The sequence below is a fragment of the Podarcis liolepis genome, assembly GCF_965112155.1.
Source record: "Podarcis liolepis genome assembly, chromosome: 4".
Classification (NCBI taxonomy): Eukaryota; Metazoa; Chordata; class Lepidosauria; order Squamata; family Lacertidae; genus Podarcis; species Podarcis liolepis.
This window is the reverse complement of record NC_139558.1, coordinates 38,058,874-38,076,365: the sequence shown is the minus strand read 5'-3', so window position 1 is coordinate 38,076,365 and position 17,492 is coordinate 38,058,874. Positions and strand designations below refer to the sequence as shown.

General features: G+C 43.2%; 2 protein-coding genes across 2 annotated transcripts in view; one reads left to right on the top strand and one right to left on the bottom strand.

The window, feature by feature from the left end:
- STS (steroid sulfatase) overlaps positions 1-17,336 on the bottom strand; it is a 119,856-nt gene extending 102,520 nt beyond the window's left edge. The window contains exon 1 of the transcript XR_014525802.1: positions 17,159-17,336. The gene's annotated coding sequence lies outside the window, so the exon portion shown is untranslated. The remainder of the gene's footprint in view (positions 1-17,158) is intronic.
- PUDP (pseudouridine 5'-phosphatase) overlaps positions 16,960-17,492 on the top strand; it is a 55,945-nt gene continuing 55,412 nt past the window's right edge. Inside the window, exon 1 of the mRNA XM_083502091.1 lies at positions 16,960-17,189. Coding sequence (XP_083358217.1) covers positions 17,105-17,189 — 85 coding nt within the window. The 5' untranslated portion in view covers positions 16,960-17,104. The remainder of the gene's footprint in view (positions 17,190-17,492) is intronic.

Sequence of the window (17,492 nt, the reverse complement as noted above, 5' to 3'; positions counted from 1 at the left end):
TAGGGTCTTGGAGTAGATTTGATAGTTTTGCTTGGTAGTCCGATGTGTTCATCACAACAGTGGCATTACCTTTGTCTGCTGGGAGAATGATTATGTTGTTGTCTTTCCTCAGGTTGGTGAGTGCTTTCTGTTCTTCTTTGTGTAAATTGCTTCTGGGTGGTTTGCTGGAGCAGAGGATGTTGGTGACTTCAAGTCTGATTTTATTGGCTTCATCTGGGTTGATTTTGGTTAGGCTAGCTTCGACTCCGCATATGATGTTTTCCGTGGGGATGCGTCTCGGGGTAACTGCAAAGTTGAAACCTTTGGAGAGTACTTTGGTTTCAGTTGAGGTGAGGATCCTGTCTGATATGTTATGTACTGTTTGTTTCATGGGTTGTTGTGGAGGGTGGCTGGGCTTCTGGCGTCTCTCTAGTTTGTGGAGTTTGTTGGTGTGTGTGTCTGTCTTATGTGAGGTCTCAGTTTCAGCTCTCCAGACGGCTAGTTGTTTGCATTTGTCCCAGAGTGCAGGGTGGATTTTGTTACAGAGTTTGAGGTGAAGAGTGAGCAGATCTTTGTTGGTTTGGTTTAGTAGGTATCTTTTCTTATGTAGTTCGTTTCTGATTAGGGATAGTTCAGTTCGTTTCAGGATCCTTTCGGTAGCTGGGGTTTTAGAGTGGAATTTAAGTTGGAAGCATGTGGGAATTAAGTTGTTGTCTCGGCAGTTGCGTAGGAACAAGAGATCACATAAGATGGTGGCTCTTCGGATTTCTAGTTTCTCGTAGGTTCTTGTCAGCTGGAAGGTTTCCTCCCCGTAGAGGTGAGATATTTGTTTTCGTAGATTTTCACGGGTACAGGAATGCAGGTTTTGGTGTCCTCGGGTGTCTTCCCGTGTAAAAGTTGGGGTGTCTAGGCGACGTTTCGACGAGGTCTCACTCGTCATCTTCAGGCTGGTGCTTTCGGCTTCTTGTTACTGGAACAGAGCGGGATCTCAGTGTTTGAGTTCCTATAAATACTGTAGAGGGGTGTGGTGTATTGCCTCAAAAGTTCTGGGCAGAGGGGAAGTTCCCAGGCTAGTGTTCTTTTCTTCTTTTGTTCCTTAATTACTTGAGGGATATCTTGAGTGATTTCTTGAGTGATATTCTGAGTACCACTTAGGTGGGTCATTAGGTGTGGATTAGTTGCTAAAGCCTTCGTGTCTTGACCTCTTGAATTTGTGAAGAGTTTTTCTGGGAAGATGGCTGTACTGCACTTAGTTGTGCTTTGGCTTGGCTTCGTGTATAGGGGCGAGCTGTGGTTTTGTGCCCTGTGCCAGCCAGATCTGTGTAGGGATTGCAGGGGGGTGCAGCATCCGGAGGTGCCACTATGGTTTGGTTACTGGATGGTGTCTGTAATTTATCTGTGGAGAGGGTCTGGGTTTGGGTCTGGTGTGGTTGATTGGTGGTGGCGTTCTGTGTGCCTCTGGATCTGGTGTCGGTTTTTGTGGGGAGGGCTAATTTCCAGATGTCTGGCAGGCGGGACGTGTCGTCACGCTTGTTCATGTTGTGAGGGTGTTTCTCTATCTCGATGGCTTCCATGATTATTCTCTTGTGGTGATGTTCCATGTTAAAGAGCAATTTGGAATCTGCAAAATTAATTTCGTGTCCTGTTTCTTTCATGTGTTGGAAAAGAGAGGAAGATTTTTCTTCTTTTTTGACGGCATTCTTGTGTTCTGCGATACGTGCATTTATTCGTCTGTTTGTTTGTCCAATGTACGTGGCTGGGCAGACTTTGCAGGGTATTTCATAGACCCCTTGGTTTTCCAACTGGATTTTATCTTTGGGGTTTCTGAGGATATTGGCTATTTTTTGGTTGGTGCAAAAGGCTGTTTTGATATTGTGTTTATGGAGGATTTTGCTAATTTTATCTGTAGTGCCCTTGATATAAGGAAGGAGGGCCATGCCATTGTTTTCTTCCGTGTCTTGGTTTTTGGGGGGTGTTTCTTTTTGGATTAGCTTCTTAACCCTGTTTTGCTGGTATCCATTGGCGATTAACACATTTGAGAGATTCTGTAACTCAGTTGTCAAGTGGTCTTTGTCAGCCAGGCGTTTGGTTCTGGAGATGAGGGTCTTGGCTACGGAGTTTATTTGTGCAGGGTGGTGGTGTGATTGAGCATGTAAGTAGCGGTTGGTGTGTGTTTTTTTCCGGTAGATAGTGTGTCCTAGGGAGCCATCAGGTTTTTTGTAGATTAGGACGTCAAGGAAGGGAAGCTGGTTGTTGGCTTCTATTTCCATAGTGAATTGTATTTTGGGGTGTAGGCTGTTGAGATGTGTGAGGAAGCTATCTAGTTTTTCTTTCCCGTGTGGCCAAATTACAAAGGTGTCGTCAACATATCTGAGCCAAAGTTTGGGTTTGTGTTCTGACTTGTCTAAAGCATTGGTTTCAAAGACAAAAGACCAAGACACGGAAGAAAACAATGGCATGGCCCTCCTTCCTTATATCAAGGGCACTACAGATAAAATTAGCAAAATCCTCCATAAACACAATATCAAAACAGCCTTTTGCACCAACCAAAAAATAGCCAATATCCTCAGAAACCCCAAAGATAAAATCCAGTTGGAAAACCAAGGGGTCTATGAAATACCCTGCAAAGTCTGCCCAGCCACGTACATTGGACAAACAAACAGACGAATAAATGCACGTATCGCAGAACACAAGAATGCCGTCAAAAAAGAAGAAAAATCTTCCTCTCTTTTCCAACACATGAAAGAAACAGGACACGAAATTAATTTTGCAGATTCCAAATTGCTCTTTAACATGGAACATCACCACAAGAGAATAATCATGGAAGCCATCGAGATAGAGAAACACCCTCACAACATGAACAAGCGTGACGACACGTCCCGCCTGCCAGACATCTGGAAATTAGCCCTCCCCACAAAAACCGACACCAGATCCAGAGGCACACAGAACGCCACCACCAATCAACCACACCAGACCCAAACCCAGACCCTCTCCACAGATAAATTACAGACACCATCCAGTAACCAAACCATAGTGGCACCTCCGGATGCTGCACCCCCCTGCAATCCCTACACAGATCTGGCTGGCACAGGGCACAAAACCACAGCTCGCCCCTATACACGAAGCCAAGCCAAAGCACAACTAAGTGCAGTACAGCCATCTTCCCAGAAAAACTCTTCACAAATTCAAGAGGTCAAGACACGAAGGCTTTAGCAACTAATCCACACCTAATGACCCACCTAAGTGGTACTCAGAATATCACTCAAGAAATCACTCAAGATATCCCTCAAGTAATTAAGGAACAAAAGAAGAAAAGAACACTAGCCTGGGAACTTCCCCTCTGCCCAGAACTTTTGAGGCAATACACCACACCCCTCTACAGTATTTATAGGAACTCAAACACTGAGATCCCGCTCTGTTCCAGTAACAAGAAGCCGAAAGCACCAGCCTGAAGATGACGAGTGAGACCTCGTCGAAACGTCGCCTAGACACCCCAACTTTTACACGGGAAGACACCCGAGGACACCAAAACCTGCATTCCTGTACCCGTGAAAATCTACGAAAACAAATATCTCACCTCTACGGGGAGGAAACCTTCCAGCTGACAAGAACCTACGAGAAACTAGAAATCCGAAGAGCCACCATCTTATGTGATCTCTTGTTCCTACGCAACTGCCGAGACAACAACTTAATTCCCACATGCTTCCAACTTAAATTCCACTCTAAAACCCCAGCTACCGAAAGGATCCTGAAACGAACTGAACTATCCCTAATCAGAAACGAACTACATAAGAAAAGATACCTACTAAACCAAACCAACAAAGATCTGCTCACTCTTCACCTCAAACTCTGTAACAAAATCCACCCTGCACTCTGGGACAAATGCAAACAACTAGCCGTCTGGAGAGCTGAAACTGAGACCTCACATAAGACAGACACACACACCAACAAACTCCACAAACTAGAGAGACGCCAGAAGCCCAGCCACCCTCCACAACAACCCATGAAACAAACAGTACATAACATATCAGACAGGATCCTCACCTCAACTGAAACCAAAGTACTCTCCAAAGGTTTCAACTTTGCAGTTACCCCGAGACGCATCCCCACGGAAAACATCATATGCGGAGTCGAAGCTAGCCTAACCAAAATCAACCCAGATGAAGCCAATAAAATCAGACTTGAAGTCACCAACATCCTCTGCTCCAGCAAACCACCCAGAAGCAATTTACACAAAGAAGAACAGAAAGCACTCACCAACCTGAGGAAAGACAACAACATAATCATTCTCCCAGCAGACAAAGGTAATGCCACTGTTGTGATGAACACATCGGACTACCAAGCAAAACTATCAAATCTACTCCAAGACCCTACCTACCAACCTATAAAAACAGATCCCACCACCTATCTGGAAAAAACCACCAAATCCAAAATAAAAGCCTCTCCTATCAGTGAAGAAATCCAGCTAAGAATCATCCCCAGAGAAAAATCATCCAGATGCCCCAAACTCTACGGCCTCCCCAAGATACACAAAGAAGGAACACCACTCAGACCAATAGTCAGCTCCATAGGCTCACCTCTACAAAATCTCGCTAAATTTCTCGCTAAGCAACTTCAGCCCTATGCAGAATCCATCTCTTCACACGTTACAAACTCCTTCCAGTTCATAGAAACAATAAAGAAGCAAAACCTACATCCCGATGACCTACTTGTGAGCTTCGATGTTGTATCTCTCTTCACACAAGTGCCCATTAATGAAGCCTTGACAGCCATTCAAAACAAATACAATCCCCCCGAATACATCCTGGACCTGACCAACCACTGCCTAACCAACACGTACTTCATCCACAATGGACAAAGATACAAACAGATAGAAGGAGCACCTATGGGATCACCCCTCTCACCGGTCATCGCAAATCTGTACATGGAACACTTTGAAACCAATGCTTTAGACAAGTCAGAACACAAACCCAAACTTTGGCTCAGATATGTTGACGACACCTTTGTAATTTGGCCACACGGGAAAGAAAAACTAGATAGCTTCCTCACACATCTCAACAGCCTACACCCCAAAATACAATTCACTATGGAAATAGAAGCCAACAACCAGCTTCCCTTCCTTGACGTCCTAATCTACAAAAAACCTGATGGCTCCCTAGGACACACTATCTACCGGAAAAAAACACACACCAACCGCTACTTACATGCTCAATCACACCACCACCCTGCACAAATAAACTCCGTAGCCAAGACCCTCATCTCCAGAACCAAACGCCTGGCTGACAAAGACCACTTGACAACTGAGTTACAGAATCTCTCAAATGTGTTAATCGCCAATGGATACCAGCAAAACAGGGTTAAGAAGCTAATCCAAAAAGAAACACCCCCCAAAAACCAAGACACGGAAGAAAACAATGGCATGGCCCTCCTTCCTTATATCAAGGGCACTACAGATAAAATTAGCAAAATCCTCCATAAACACAATATCAAAACAGCCTTTTGCACCAACCAAAAAATAGCCAATATCCTCAGAAACCCCAAAGATAAAATCCAGTTGGAAAACCAAGGGGTCTATGAAATACCCTGCAAAGTCTGCCCAGCCACGTACATTGGACAAACAAACAGACGAATAAATGCACGTATCGCAGAACACAAGAATGCCGTCAAAAAAGAAGAAAAATCTTCCTCTCTTTTCCAACACATGAAAGAAACAGGACACGAAATTAATTTTGCAGATTCCAAATTGCTCTTTAACATGGAACATCACCACAAGAGAATAATCATGGAAGCCATCGAGATAGAGAAACACCCTCACAACATGAACAAGCGTGACGACACGTCCCGCCTGCCAGACATCTGGAAATTAGCCCTCCCCACAAAAACCGACACCAGATCCAGAGGCACACAGAACGCCACCACCAATCAACCACACCAGACCCAAACCCAGACCCTCTCCACAGATAAATTACAGACACCATCCAGTAACCAAACCATAGTGGCACCTCCGGATGCTGCACCCCCCTGCAATCCCTACACAGATCTGGCTGGCACAGGGCACAAAACCACAGCTCGCCCCTATACACGAAGCCAAGCCAAAGCACAACTAAGTGCAGTACAGCCATCTTCCCAGAAAAACTCTTCACAAATTCAAGAGGTCAAGACACGAAGGCTTTAGCAACTAATCCACACCTAATGACCCACCTAAGTGGTACTCAGAATATCACTCAAGAAATCACTCAAGATATCCCTCAAGTAATTAAGGAACAAAAGAAGAAAAGAACACTAGCCTGGGAACTTCCCCTCTGCCCAGAACTTTTGAGGCAATACACCACACCCCTCTACAGTATTTATAGGAACTCAAACACTGAGATCCCGCTCTGTTCCAGTAACAAGAAGCCGAAAGCACCAGCCTGAAGATGACGAGTGAGACCTCGTCGAAACGTCGCCTAGACACCCCAACTTTTACACGGGAAGACACCCGAGGACACCAAAACCTGCATTCCTGTACCCGTGAAAATCTACGAAAACAAATATCTCACCTCTACGGGGAGGAAACCTTCCAGCTGACAAGAACCTACGAGAAACTAGAAATCCGAAGAGCCACCATCTTATGTGATCTCTTGTTCCTACGCAACTGCCGAGACAACAACTTAATTCCCACATGCTTCCAACTTAAATTCCACTCTAAAACCCCAGCTACCGAAAGGATCCTGAAACGAACTGAACTATCCCTAATCAGAAACGAACTACATAAGAAAAGATACCTACTAAACCAAACCAACAAAGATCTGCTCACTCTTCACCTCAAACTCTGTAACAAAATCCACCCTGCACTCTGGGACAAATGCAAACAACTAGCCGTCTGGAGAGCTGAAACTGAGACCTCACATAAGACAGACACACACACCAACAAACTCCACAAACTAGAGAGACGCCAGAAGCCCAGCCACCCTCCACAACAACCCATGAAACAAACAGTACATAACATATCAGACAGGATCCTCACCTCAACTGAAACCAAAGTACTCTCCAAAGGTTTCAACTTTGCAGTTACCCCGAGACGCATCCCCACGGAAAACATCATATGCGGAGTCGAAGCTAGCCTAACCAAAATCAACCCAGATGAAGCCAATAAAATCAGACTTGAAGTCACCAACATCCTCTGCTCCAGCAAACCACCCAGAAGCAATTTACACAAAGAAGAACAGAAAGCACTCACCAACCTGAGGAAAGACAACAACATAATCATTCTCCCAGCAGACAAAGGTAATGCCACTGTTGTGATGAACACATCGGACTACCAAGCAAAACTATCAAATCTACTCCAAGACCCTACCTACCAACCTATAAAAACAGATCCCACCACCTATCTGGAAAAAACCACCAAATCCAAAATAAAAGCCTCTCCTATCAGTGAAGAAATCCAGCTAAGAATCATCCCCAGAGAAAAATCATCCAGATGCCCCAAACTCTACGGCCTCCCCAAGATACACAAAGAAGGAACACCACTCAGACCAATAGTCAGCTCCATAGGCTCACCTCTACAAAATCTCGCTAAATTTCTCGCTAAGCAACTTCAGCCCTATGCAGAATCCATCTCTTCACACGTTACAAACTCCTTCCAGTTCATAGAAACAATAAAGAAGCAAAACCTACATCCCGATGACCTACTTGTGAGCTTCGATGTTGTATCTCTCTTCACACAAGTGCCCATTAATGAAGCCTTGACAGCCATTCAAAACAAATACAATCCCCCCGAATACATCCTGGACCTGACCAACCACTGCCTAACCAACACGTACTTCATCCACAATGGACAAAGATACAAACAGATAGAAGGAGCACCTATGGGATCACCCCTCTCACCGGTCATCGCAAATCTGTACATGGAACACTTTGAAACCAATGCTTTAGACAAGTCAGAACACAAACCCAAACTTTGGCTCAGATATGTTGACGACACCTTTGTAATTTGGCCACACGGGAAAGAAAAACTAGATAGCTTCCTCACACATCTCAACAGCCTACACCCCAAAATACAATTCACTATGGAAATAGAAGCCAACAACCAGCTTCCCTTCCTTGACGTCCTAATCTACAAAAAACCTGATGGCTCCCTAGGACACACTATCTACCGAAAAAAACACACACCAACCGCTACTTACATGCTCAATCACACCACCACCCTGCACAAATAAACTCCGTAGCCAAGACCCTCATCTCCAGAACCAAACGCCTGGCTGACAAAGACCACTTGACAACTGAGTTACAGAATCTCTCAAATGTGTTAATCGCCAATGGATACCAGCAAAACAGGGTTAAGAAGCTAATCCAAAAAGAAACACCCCCCAAAAACCAAGACACGGAAGAAAACAATGGCATGGCCCTCCTTCCTTATATCAAGGGCACTACAGATAAAATTAGCAAAATCCTCCATAAACACAATATCAAAACAGCCTTTTGCACCAACCAAAAAATAGCCAATATCCTCAGAAACCCCAAAGATAAAATCCAGTTGGAAAACCAAGGGGTCTATGAAATACCCTGCAAAGTCTGCCCAGCCACGTACATTGGACAAACAAACAGACGAATAAATGCACGTATCGCAGAACACAAGAATGCCGTCAAAAAAGAAGAAAAATCTTCCTCTCTTTTCCAACACATGAAAGAAACAGGACACGAAATTAATTTTGCAGATTCCAAATTGCTCTTTAACATGGAACATCACCACAAGAGAATAATCATGGAAGCCATCGAGATAGAGAAACACCCTCACAACATGAACAAGCGTGACGACACGTCCCGCCTGCCAGACATCTGGAAATTAGCCCTCCCCACAAAAACCGACACCAGATCCAGAGGCACACAGAACGCCACCACCAATCAACCACACCAGACCCAAACCCAGACCCTCTCCACAGATAAATTACAGACACCATCCAGTAACCAAACCATAGTGGCACCTCCGGATGCTGCACCCCCCTGCAATCCCTACACAGATCTGGCTGGCACAGGGCACAAAACCACAGCTCGCCCCTATACACGAAGCCAAGCCAAAGCACAACTAAGTGCAGTACAGCCATCTTCCCAGAAAAACTCTTCACAAATTCAAGAGGTCAAGACACGAAGGCTTTAGCAACTAATCCACACCTAATGACCCACCTAAGTGGTACTCAGAATATCACTCAAGAAATCACTCAAGATATCCCTCAAGTAATTAAGGAACAAAAGAAGAAAAGAACACTAGCCTGGGAACTTCCCCTCTGCCCAGAACTTTTGAGGCAATACACCACACCCCTCTACAGTATTTATAGGAACTCAAACACTGAGATCCCGCTCTGTTCCAGTAACAAGAAGCCGAAAGCACCAGCCTGAAGATGACGAGTGAGACCTCGTCGAAACGTCGCCTAGACACCCCAACTTTTACACGGGAAGACACCCGAGGACACCAAAACCTGCATTCCTGTACCCGTGAAAATCTACGAAAACAAATATATATATATATATATATATTCCCACAATCAAACATTATCTTCACATACATTAATAAACAAATGCAATAAAAATAAAAAATAAGACATTTACATGCCATATTAATTCCATATTTTGGGATTCCTCCGATCCCTTGATTTCCCTCCATTCCCTTCCTCAGTTCTTTTGTGTTATTTTATGTTATACATGTCTATAATTTTCTTACTTTTAAATATTTCAAAAATCAAACATTGTACTTAGTATTACAAGTGATTTTAAAAAACCTGCTACTGTGTTAACTTCTTTACAATGCTTTTGTAAATATGCAATAAACATTCTCCATTCTATTTTATATTTGCTGTCCTCTTGATTTCTTAGTCTTCCAGTTAATTTGGCCATTTCAGCATATTCCATTAATTTACGTTGCCAATCCTTCTTAGTTGGGACTTGTTCTTTTTTCCATTGTTGGGCTATCAATGTCCATGTGGCTGTTGCTGCATACATAAATAAAGCTTTATATTCTTTTGGTATATCTGTTCCAATTATACCTATTAAAAATGCTTCTGGTTTTTTAACAAAGGTTATTTTAAACATTTTTTTCAATTCGTTATAAATCATTTCCGAAAAGCCTTTTATGACCTTACATTGCCACTACATATGGTAAAATGTACCTTCTACCTCTTTACACTTCCAACATCTTTTGTTTTGATAGTTTAGCCGGTGTTAAATACCATCTATACATCATTTTCATATAGTTCTCCTTAAGTGCCGTACATGCTGTGAATACTATATCATTTCTCCATAATCTGCCTGTCAACTGTATATTGTGTCCCACATCTTTTGCCCACTTTATCATTACACATTTGACATCTTCATCCTTTGTCTCCCATTCCAACAGTATATTATACATTTTTGATAATAATTTATAATTACTTTCTATTATTTCCCTCTGAAATTTTGAGATTTCAAATGCAAATCCTTTCTTTTTATCATTTTTAAATGTTTCACATAATTGAAAATATTGTAACCAATCTGTTACCTCTTCTTTTATTTCATTATATTATTTTAATTTATTATCCATTATATTAGTTTAATTTATTATCCATTTCCATTAACAGCTCTCTATATGTTCCCCAGTTGGGTTTCATATTTACGTTTTCCAATGCTATTGCTTCCAGTGGCGAAAGCCACAATGGGTTTTTTTGTTCTAGTAGATATTTATATTTCCCCCAAACTTTAAAGATTGTCTTTCTTATTATATGATTCTGGAAGCTTCTGTGTACCTCGGCCTTCTGATACCACAGATATGCATGCCATCCAAATCTATTGCCATGTCCTTCTAAATCTAGTAAATCTACATTCTTCAATGTTATCCAATCCCGTACCCAGCACAGACAAGAGGCTTCATAGTATAGTTTTATATCTGGTAGAGAGAAGCCTCCTCTTTCTTTAAGATCCGTTAATGACTTTTATTTTATTATTGGCTTCTTGCCTCTCTAGATAAATCTTGAAATGTCTCTCTGTCAATCCTTAAAACAATTCGTGTTACTTATCACTGGGATTGATTGAAATAAAGATAACATTGTAGGCAATACATTCATCTTAATCTGGCAGATGTATTCAAACTACCTTTACTCTGGTAAACAGTTTTGAATTGTGACAAAATCCTGAAAAAAATCTTTTTAACCAAAGTCAACAGCTGGACAAAACAATTGTGCATTTAAATTATAGGAGGTGATGCCTCTTCTCAAACTACTTCTCTGTAAAAAACAATGTCTACCTCCTACCTAAAATGAACCACCAAGATTTTACTGCTGCTGCTGTTGACAGATCATATGCATCAGTAAAAATTTCTGACAAGGAAATATCTTTAACGACAGTATGAGAGACATAGATTTGATGTGTAAAACATTCTCCAGCATGGATAGACAGTAACTGGGAAAGCATGATGTTTTTGTTGGTTTTATAGCTTCTGAAGGAATAGGATGTCTGCCAGAAAACGTCTGGTAACACTGATAGAAGAGCCTGTTTTTAGCTTTGAAATTTCCTTTTCAAAATATCTCATTTTCCTACTTTCTAAGCAGTTCACAATATAAGAAAGGATAATCATAATACAGGAAGTTGGCCTCGGGATGTTGGTCTTCCTACTTCATTAGAACATATATCAATATTAATGTTGAACATCTTGCTATTTAATTCATCTTTTTAAAATTACATTAAGCTAATTTGTTTCTGCTCCAGACAAGGGCAAAGTTGTTAGGCTAAAATGTTCCACTGAAAACTATTATGTTAGAATGTGAAAGAAAGCTGTCAAATATAGTTGTTAAACACAACACTAATTTGTTACAGCTTCTGGTAAGGACTGGTTTAAATGGCATGTCTAACATTTATGAAATAATTATACAACAAATCATTATTGTAGCAGCTCTGGGTATGAGAGAGATAGCTACATCATGATATTGATGATAAATTCATCAATCATATTTGATGCTTAAACAAATTATTTTATATTTCACATTAAGTGCTTGGTTAACTGTGATCACTTTTAACAAGGGGCAATATTCAATTAATAATCTTAATGACCATGGTAGTTAGCCATCAGCATTTGCAACATCAGCAGAGCCTATGTCGTGCACAATAGTAATTTGTTGAAGTATGAGCACTTGGTAAAGAGAATGTCCAGCTTGTGCTGGAAGCCTCTAGTCTCAGACATTTGTCTTCCTTAAGGAGCTTTGGATCTGCTCCAAAGAGGAAACTACCACTTGATATGCCATAATTCTGGGCTTGTTCACATGTTACACTGAACACAGATCCAAACTGCCTCTGCACACCCAAAGACCTGTGTTGGCCTATCAGTACATACAGGAGTTCTTGAAAGTTTGTCCACCTTTGGCTCCTCAACATGCACTCAGTTCTCACCTTTGGCTCCTAGAAGCTGTCAGCATGTGACAGCAACCACACCCTGGGAATGGCTTTGACTGGATAGCCAATGGGTCTCAAACCCCCAGTGAGTTAAGAACTTCCTCTTGCATGTGAAGACAGTAGAAGACTAACAGTGCCTCCAACAGTCAAGAAGGCGGTTGATGCATGTGCTGTAAAGGGAAATGAGGGGCAGATGGGGCTTGTAAAGCTGGGAAGGTAGCCCAGGAAAAGGAAAACTCTGATTCTAAGCCTCCATTGCCTTGTGGCTATAGTCTTTCGTGAGAAAGGCTTTGGGAGTAAACTCAAGGAAAAAATTGTACCCACTGCCTTGTGGGACATACTTGAAAGAAGAAAAAGCAGAGGAGTAAACCCTACACAAGGGTGGAGTCCCTAAGATGGTTGGGTGGTGTCTTGTATGCCTCTTTCTGGCAACTCCTTCAGCCAACCTGGTGCCAAATGTAATGTCTGTAATTGTCATCTGGGTAGTTCAGGAGCTCCATACAGCAAAAGCAACATGGGAGCCAGCAGTTATGACTTATGGGTCTCTGCAGCCATGGTGGGTGCTGTGATTCTACAGCGGTTTGACTTTGCCCCCAGAAGCACACTCCATTTGTCTTTTGAGACAGATGGATGCCAACATGTATTTTGTGTTCTCGTTTTGTATTTTTGTGTTGCGATCACCATCATAATCAAAATCATTATCTTATAGAGGACCTCTTCCAAAATAAGTCTGCATCTCTGCTCCATTAAATAGTGTAAGATGACGCTGTTCCCTTATGTCACCTTCACCCTGTGTCATCTTCATTGTCTTTATCATCTGTTAAACAGATGCACGTTCAGCGCATGTCGTACTGCAGAGATAGCTCCCATCACCCCGATCATTGACTATGCTGGCCAATTGACCATGCTGGTCAAGTTGAGTCCAACCACTAGTGAGCACCATGTTGTGTACCCATGTCCTATTGTGATGAAACCACAGCTACGGGAATTTCTAGGGAATGTCTCTCTCGTAGGGTCTACCAAGTATAGTATCTTAGAATCTTTAGAAGGCTTAATCAGACTGTAATTTTAACTAGGCGTATGGCCTCATTGGGCATAGTAGGAACACATAATATTGTACTGCAAGACATTTTTATTTAGCTAAATTCATAGGCATGGAAGATTATGTTATTCCTGGTGTTGTTTTTCCTCTCCTTGTCCTCTGATTTAATTATCTGCCTTGATTATTTTGAATTTATTAGAAGCTTTTTTTGGAAGCTTTTTTTTAAAAAGAAAAATCTTTCATTTCTTTCAAAACTGCCTGGCTGGTGGGCTTTTTTGGCCATTAAAAGGTGGTATCTAAATGCCAAGTAGGGTTTCAATCCTCTTGCTGCAGGAAAATGCCACTCAACACAGTGGGACTTACTTCCAAGTAAACATGCATAGGATCGGGTTGCACATTACATGTTGAAAGCTGATGACATAAAACTTAAATGCTTTAAAGCAAGATACTTCTAAAGCATTGCACATATGGGGCAAAATATAAATGAGTTTCCAGATGTGACCTGCCAATAGAGAATAAATACAAGATTATATTTCTGTAGCTCATGTCCATCTATCTCACTGAGCACACAACAGGTAAAGGGGTATGGCTCATTAGCTATAGCTCATTAGATGTTATTCTACTTCTCTCCCTACACTGAATGTTCCCACAACTGTTATTGAAACAGGTCATGCCTCATTATATCCTAAGGAAAAGTTTTCTGTATTCGTGCCATGCTATCAAGTTGTAGGCATTGCTCCGATAAAAGCTAGATGACATATTCAGGATTGCTTGGACATAAAAGAATTTTCTAGCAATAACCTCCAGGTCTGGGGCTCATTTGCTGGGCAGCTGCATTTACTTCACCCTGAGGGCTGTTTTCTGTGAAAGCAGCAAATACTAAACATGCCTTCAAGGGAAGACCTGGGTAGGAGATGTCCTGGGCCTCACTCAGCAGAATGAGGAGGGCCCCAAAACAAAGCATTTTGAAGAACAAAAAAGTAATATACAATACCACTTAGAGACTCCCCTATCCCACTGCCTGCCCAGTAAGACCATTAAGTCCAGAATCTGAAATGACAGAACAGCACACGGCACACTTTGAAGCTTCATTGATGTAATTATCTTACCTCTTCTGTGAAAACAGCCCCACACAGCCAACCTGAACTAGTGGAAACCAATTTAATCTCTCCTTCTCTCTCTGTGGCAAGCCATGCCCATACTCAAAGCAATGACTGGCATTCTTCCAGAGGAAAACAAACACATTTTAAAACATTTCCCTCTGAAAAAGGGAAGCAAGAAGAATACAGTGGTTAAAGTCCACAGTCCAATTTGACTGGTCCACAAATGAAGCTAGTAGTTACCTATAAATGTTACTACTATGCAACAGCAGGCACTCGTGATTTTTTGTTTCCTGGAGGCAGCAATTGCCCATAAATATGTCCCTTGTTCTCTGGATCAAAGCCAAGATCCAAAACATATAATTATTATGTAGCAAACACTCAATAAGATATTTTGGTGAGGGAGAGGGTGCTACATTATAACCTATTATATTCCATCTCTATTTAACAGAATGATGCAGAAAGTTGTTTCCCCAAGCAATTTTATAAAGAAGACACCTTCTAAAAGGACTGACTGCATGTAGAGAATTCATTCACATCCATTTAATTTTCTACCTGCATCGTTTTCAGCCAATCCTTTGCTACATTCATGCCATACATTTAAAGCACCATGATACCACATAAAGTCTTGATAGAAATATATCTGGGAGCTGTTGTTTGTCAAGGATGCTGAGAGTTGTTAGGAGACCCTAAAAGACCTGCAATTCCCAGAGTGGTTTAACCATCAATCCCTCTTCATAGTAAATTGTGGGACTTGTAGTTCTGGGAGGGCAACAGGAGGTCTCCTAAAAACCCTCATCACTCCTAACAAACTAGAGTTCATATATTTTTTGGGGGGAAGCTATGGCTAAATGGTATCATAGTGCTTTAAATGCACTCATGAGTTCCACCCAAGGAGCTCATGACTTCCGCCCATTTTATTATCACAATGTAATCACAATTATCACAGTAACTAGGGGTTACCAGTGAGGTACCTGCAGGCACTCAAATACCCACAGAAGTCTTCCCTGCTTCTTGAGGGGCCCTCTCCCACCACTAAAATCAGACTTGAAACAAGCATTCCATTGGAGGCAGAATAGGTTGCAGTGTGTCCTTGGTTGTAGTGGGGTGTGGTGTTCATCATGGCAGTTTCTTCAGTATGCAATGGTGCCCCAAGGACCCCAAAAGCTGGCAACTGCTGCTCAATCCACCACACAATGTGCCTCTCAAAATAAAAGACCATCCTTCTGTAAAGACAGATGTGGTGCTGGGTGTGGGTGTGTACACAAATCCAAGGTTTAAGTTCCTGATCAGCTCTAAAACTCACTGGGTAGCTTAGAGTTCATTCAGAAAGGAGCATCACTGAAGAGACTTACTGATGAGGTCTTTTAGGACTGCAGCCTTAGAGTTCATTTCACAATCTTTCAACCTATCTCAGTATTTAGCTGTTGTGTGGATAAATGAAACACCCCTTTATAAATGCCTTGAGTTACTTGGGGGCAAAGATGGGATTCAGACGATAGTGAGATAATGAAATGAAGCATCTGCGGGGGAGGGGTGGGGAGCTGCTGGCTGTGTGTGTGAAATTAGGCAACTTTATTTTTGAGCAGGTTGCACGTTTGCTCCTAAGGACACATCCCTGTGTTCAACTCAGTTCCTGAGAAGTGTATTTAGGACTGCAACCTTGGAAGTCTTTTATCATTAATTTCTGACATGCAAAATTGAAATCCTAAGCTTGCTGACCTGGGTTTTACTGCTAAACTGACATGTATAGGATTGCACTGTTAGGTAGCAACTTTGCACCCAAAGAAAAGCACATAGTTCAAACCACATTAGCACTCCTGGTTAGAGCGCTCCACCTGCCCACACTTAGCCGCGGCTCTCACCCTTTGCATACTACTACTTCTGGAACACGCAGCCTTCACGCTGACCTGAAAACACCCCGAAGTTAAACGCTATTGTACCTTAGCGCTGCGTTCCCAAATTCATTTACTTGGGATTAAAACCTGTGGGACCTAAAACCCCGTTTACTAATTCCCTGTATCCATGCCCTAGCGTCGACCTGTTATGTCTCCTTGGGCTGCTTCTGGTTTATACGACGCAACTCCATTTCAGGCGTGCATTACGCATTTGTGCATTGTGTGTCCATGACGAAGCCCCCCTTTCCTCCTTCTCCAGCGCAGCATTTATTCCTTCATTCATTTATCTATCCCCCTCCCCCGCAGCCTCGCCTCCCAAAGGCGCGTTTGCAGCAGCGGCCGCCGAAATGCTAATGGTCCCCATCCTGTGCGCAAGCGCGCAGCGAAACCGGACGCCCTTCCAGTTCCTCCCCATCTTGAAATTGCCACCGCGACGCTTAAGCTCCTCGTCTCGGAAAAAGCCGAGCCGCCGGGCAGCGCAGGCACGCATGCGCAGCAAGGCGGCAAACCACCGCTCGGCGTTCCCTTATCCCCCGCTCCCTCCCCACAATCTGCGGGATGCGAGTGGAACCGCCAGAGGCGCACTTCAGAGCCTCTCCGGCCGCCCATCTCCTCGCCGCAGCGCTCCGCCCCCTTTCCCTGGCGCTGTCTTTTATTTCTCTGCTGTTGGCGGGGGTCGCTGTTGCAGCGCTATGGCCTCGCCCGCTTGCCCTCCTCCTCCGACGTCGCCTCAGCCCGTCACTCACCTCATCTTTGACATGGACGGTCTCCTCCTGGGTGTGTAGCGCGCCGCCCTCCGCTCCCTTTCCCCCTCCACTCTTGCTGCCGGGTATAGTAATAGTAACTGGGACTTAAGCAGTGCGCGCTTCCTCTCGCCGCCGCGGGGCTTGTGGAGAGCTCGGGCGCGTGGCTTTCGGGCTGCCCTCGGCGGCGGGGTCACGGAGCAAAAGTGCAAAGAAGGGCGGCGATATCCCTCCTCATGTGGTGCTTCAGTTCCCCACCCCGCACCCACTTCCCATTTCTTAGGCGCTGGTCTGAAAATGCAGATGAGTAGTGTGTGGACATGCTCATTCCCCCCCC